Genomic DNA, 5,359 nt, shown 5'->3' on the forward strand with positions numbered 1-5,359 from the left:
TTCTACAAAAAAAAATAAAAATTCTGCAATGGAATAAATAATTACATAATTTAAAAAATAATTATAAATAACAATAAATACTATATCATAGAAACAAATTAATAGAAGAATTTTGATAAAATAAAAAAATAAAACTTTTTAATGAATCAACTTTGGCCAAATAATATAATATAATATAATATATAAAAATATATTATTAATTTTTTTAAAAATATATATACTTATATAAAATTATATAATCAAAAATTGATATGATTATATATATTTATTTTTAAAATATATATAAAAAATATATCACTCATTACATAGATATAATATTTTTATGCATTTAGTCGAAAAATTTTAATTTTTTTATGCATTCAAAAAAATTTATATTTTGAAAAACAAGAAATGTAATAATCACTGTTAAAAAATGTTTTTGAAAAAATTATTTGATATATTAATTAATAAATTTACAAATATAGCCATATAATATAATAAAAACTTGTTTAATTTAATGTTATTCAATATTAAAAATTTCTTTTAATTTTATTCAATATTCAAAATATCAAATTTATATGTAATGAAATGAACAGTCTTAAAATATTAAAGTATTTACTTTTGATAAAAGTTATTTTCTTTAAAGTTAAAAAAATATTATTTTTTTTTTTAAACATTAATATTATTTATTTATTTTTTATCTGCCATATTTTTTTTTATAAAATCAAAATCAGAATCATCCATATTAATAAAAAATTGTCGTGATGTAACAACTTGTTTTTTACCTATGTGTGGTACACAAAAATCGATATCATTATATTTATTTTCATCTATATGACCATGAACTTGTAAAGATTGAACAAATACTTCTGGATCTTCTGGGCATTGAACTAATTTCATAGTATCTTTTTGTAATAAATTATTTGATGAAAAAATATTTTGATTCTATTATGTGTGTAAATATAAATTAATTATAATAAATTTGTAGTAAAAACATAGAATGTAGAATGATTCTTTATACAGACCTGCAGATTGGTATTCTTAATTTTTATATTTTTACAATTGTTTGGTATTTGTAAATCATTTAATGATATTATATGGCTTTTTAAAAGGCTTCTAATTACCGCATTTTTGTGAAGTCCACATTCTTTTAAAATATTTTCCTTATCCTCAATATCTTTACTATCAATATCATTTTTATTATCAGTTTTTAATATAGTAATTTGATTATGAATTTCTGTAGTTGAATTTTTACAGTCATGATTCTTAGATTTAATATTTAAACTAGCTTCCATTTGTCTAATTTTCCAATGATCTTGAAGATACTCATTTGAATAATTAATACCATAATTAGCCTATAAATTAAAATCTGTTTGCATATCCTACATATTTATCATAGTTTCTAAATTTATAAATTATATTTACTTCTTTAATACTGGATGCAATTTCATTTTCATGTAATAAATACTTAGAAGGTAAAGTGTTATACATTTCACCACTGCTATCATTAGTATCATTAAAATCATATAACTGTAAATGATAATATCCAAGATAATTAAATATTTTTTCATTTATATATTTAATGAATAATTACTTTATATTTTAATGAAGAATTATTAAGAATTTATTTTAATTATTATTTAATATATAATTGTTGTTTAAACTATATAATTGCAAATATTATATTTTTTTCATTAAAGAAATATAATTAACATAGTATTAAAATATATTATAAAATATATAAAAAAAAAATAAATTTAATTTTGAATATATTAAAAGAATATAATTACTAACATTTACATTTTGTGGAATTTTGATCTTCTTTAATTTTAGATTTTGTTCATAAGAATCTTTCCGACGTATGAATACAATATTTTCATCTGTTTGAGGTATTTGTGTTACTTTTTGAATTTCAGCATAGAGATTCATTATAAAAATAACCTATAAATTAAAAAATATAATTATAAATAAAAATATATAAATAATTATTTATGAATTTGTTATATATAGTTTGTAATTTTTATAAAATAATTTTTAGAGAATTTTTTATATTTTAAAATTTTTGTAAAGAAATATTACTATAGTTTTTTTATATTCATTATAAATTGATTTGAATTAAAACGAAATTTAAGATAAAGAAAAAAGAGATAAAAGAATATAAAAGTGATGATAAATTAAAATACTTAGTTTTTACTTAATACTTAATTTGAATATAAAAATAAAATGAATAAAAAAATACCCACATTAATTTTTAAAAAAAATTTTTAATTAATTTTATATAGCAAGAAAAATCTTATTAATTATATAATATTGTAATATAAAATTAATCTACTATATTCTTATACTTTCTTTTCACAATTTAATTAAATAATATCACTTTATCATCAGATATATTCAAACAAGGTTAAAGTTTGACTATGCCGGTAACTGTATTGTTTAAATACAATTCGTAATAGTTTTTATATCATGAATCATAAGTAAATATTTTTGATTTAACTAGTTAAGAAATTACGAGACAATCTAAAATATTTATGTAAATATTTCTAATTCTTGAAATTTAAAAACGAAATTTATATAATTTCATTACTTTCATTATTTTAAATTTCAAAAACTTTCATATAAGTGCGTATATAGTATATGTAAACTATATATAAATATTGTATATATAAATATTATAATATGTTATATATCGATATTATGAAAATATATTTATCAATATTATATATTATGCTATTTAAATATTATTAAAAAATATATAAATATTATTAATAAATATTTTTATCTTTATTTTTTTATTTGCTTATAAAATATGTCTTTTAAATTTATAATATTTAAAATAAGAGTACTGAAAAATTAATATTTTTTTAAAATTTTACTCATTTACATTATAACAGTATTTAAGAGTAGAATAAATATAAAATAAATCTCTTAAATAATTTATCCTTTCTATTATTCCAAACTTTGTGGTTGAATCATCAATGACGCTATTTTAAAGCAGTATTTGTCAGTGAACTGTCAATAAGACAGTTTTGAGAGTGTCAATTGTATTTTACATTAGTTATTTTTTTTTTTTTATATTATTACGATTAATGTTGATTTTTAATATCAGAAATATATAGTTAATTTGTAATGTTTTATAATTAACATTTTTTTAAACTATTCATCACTGGAAGAAATAATTTCTACACGTGGACAATGCAGGTTAGAATTTAACAATGTGTAAAATTAATTAAGATTTAAATTGATTTGTTTTTTAACTGTATGTAATATATATTTTTTAAATATATATTGAATATTTCAATATTGTATTATTGCGTATATAGAAAAATATTTCGTATATAGAAAATAAAATATATTGCGTATATAGAAAAATATTTCGTTTTTTTACATATATAATATATGTAAAAAATATTTTTACATAATTATATTAAGCAATAATAGAGGATAATTTAAAAGCAAAAATTTTTACTCATGTAAAAAGATTTATTTTATATATATGAAAATTTTTATATGTAAAAATAATATGTAAAACTAAAAAAATATATTATAAGTTATTTTCAATTTAAATAGATTAGTACGATGCAACAAATTTGGAATAAAACTATTAAGAATAAAAAAATGAGTTCGAAATAAATAATATTGTTGAATTAAATTACTTGAAATATTTTTTTTTCATTGTAATTGATTCAATTCTAATTATACAATTATTTTTGTAAAACATCGACAAAATAATAGAATTAAACATATTTTTGATTAAAAATTATTAAAATATTAAAACGCGTTAATTAAAAATTAATATAAAAAATTCATAAAAATTCATTAGAATTAAGAATAAGATAAGAAAAAAAAGTTCATTAAAATTGAAGGGACTCAATAAAAAATTCGTAATAAATTAAATTAATATTAAATTAAATTTTTCATAAATTTTATAATTATAAATTATAAATAAAATATATTTTAAAATATTATAAATATTATTAAATTGTTTTTACATTTCAATAAATGAAAAATTTTTGTTATGTTTATTGTATTAATTACTTTAATATAGATAATACATACTTATAAAATATTCTAATATTAAATAATCTTATTATTATTATTTTATCATTGACAAGAAATTGCAATGCATTATATTACTTTTATTATTAATTATATTATTAATTTCAATTAATAAATAAATAATAAAAAATAATTAATATTTTATATTATTAGATTTTATTTTTATATATTAGAATATATATTTCGTATTACGAATATTGAGTTTAATATAAAAAAATAAATATTGTTTAAATCATTATATTTTAAATTTTACTAATATCAGACGAAAAAGAATTTTATACGTGAAATTTGCTATATATCTATAACATTTAAATATATATAAAATTTTGCAAATAAATAAAATGTATGTACTTTGTTTATAATAAATAAATATTTTCAAAAAAATATTTCAAGAAAATTAATTAAAAGCTATTTAAAATAAGAAAGATATATACATAGTTTTCTACAAGAGAGAAAAAAGACTCTTATCATATTTAATGAAATTATTAAATTAATTAGTACTGTTGTTCGAAGATAGGTAAGTTATGATAATATGATGAAAAACAGTAGATTCGAAATATTTGATAGATATAAATCGTCATATATAAAAATTTTTTGTTTTCTTTTATAAGATATTTTTTGAGATATTAAATCATTTCTTTTTAAAAAGACAATATACAAAATAAAAAAAAACAAGACACGTATTGAATATTTTTCTGAGAATTTTTCATAGAAATTCTCCCAAAATTGGTATATTGTACAGACTCAATATGACTCAATTTCTTATAGACTATGTGATTCATTTTCTAGGATTATTGTCGATTGATTTCTATTTATGGTAAGTATCTGTAACCTATAAATCTATAAACTTTATAAATCTTAAATATCCGCATTCCATATTAAACATTAAGTTAAATAACTTAAGAATGAACTTATGTTTCTAGACACATATATGTACATATATCACTCATGTGTTAATCAAATTTTAGTAAAAAAAATTTTTTATTAATCATATTGATTCATATTTAATATTATTTTAAAAATTATAATTTATAATTCTTCATTTGTAATTATAATATAAAATTATTATTTATTATATTTTTACATTCTATATCAAATATATATAGCTGGTGTATGCACATGAAGACTACAGATATGGAATAATAAGTAAAAAAATTTTTAAATTTATTTGAATTATATATCCGATATATATGAATTATATATTATTTATTTGAATTTAATATATAGTAATATATAGTATTTTTAATATATATATATATATTAAAAATAAATAAATTTTTATTAATTTTTTTTTATAAAATGCTATTATTTTGTATTTTTT

General features: G+C 15.6%; 2 protein-coding genes across 5 annotated transcripts in view; one reads left to right on the forward strand and one right to left on the reverse strand.

Annotated features, from left to right (window-relative positions):
* Nucleotides 1–597: 597 nt before the first annotated feature.
* On the reverse strand, nucleotides 598–2,446 carry LOC102681231. Of its 4 annotated transcripts, none has more exons than XM_031508855.1 (5): nucleotides 2,329–2,446; nucleotides 1,774–1,920; nucleotides 1,405–1,509; nucleotides 1,005–1,334; nucleotides 598–924 (listed from the first exon to the last, which is right to left on the reverse strand). In XM_031508855.1, the coding sequence occupies exons 2-5, from the start codon at nucleotides 1,906–1,908 to the stop codon at nucleotides 670–672; spliced, it is 825 nt and encodes a 274-aa protein (XP_031364715.1). In that variant the 5' UTR covers nucleotides 1,909–1,920; nucleotides 2,329–2,446; the 3' UTR covers nucleotides 598–669. The 4 variants fall into 4 exon arrangements, with proteins under 4 accessions (XP_031364715.1, XP_006612377.1, XP_031364714.1 ...); XM_006612314.2 differs by having other exon boundaries at nucleotides 2,312–2,423; XM_031508854.1 differs by lacking the exon at nucleotides 2,329–2,446 and adding an exon at nucleotides 2,223–2,278.
* A 517-nt stretch (nucleotides 2,447–2,963) lies between these two features.
* Nucleotides 2,964–5,359, forward strand: part of LOC102681494 (phospholipid phosphatase 3-like) — a 13,583-nt gene continuing 11,187 nt past the window's right edge. The window contains exon 1 of the mRNA XM_006612316.2: nucleotides 2,964–3,180. Within this exon, the coding sequence (XP_006612379.1) occupies nucleotides 3,175–3,180 (6 nt within the window). The 5' untranslated portion in view covers nucleotides 2,964–3,174. The remainder of the gene's footprint in view (nucleotides 3,181–5,359) is intronic.

Source organism: Apis dorsata, unplaced genomic scaffold (assembly GCF_000469605.1).
Source record: "Apis dorsata unplaced genomic scaffold, Apis dorsata 1.3 scaffold_108, whole genome shotgun sequence".
NCBI lineage: Eukaryota > Metazoa > Arthropoda > Insecta > Hymenoptera > Apidae > Apis > Apis dorsata.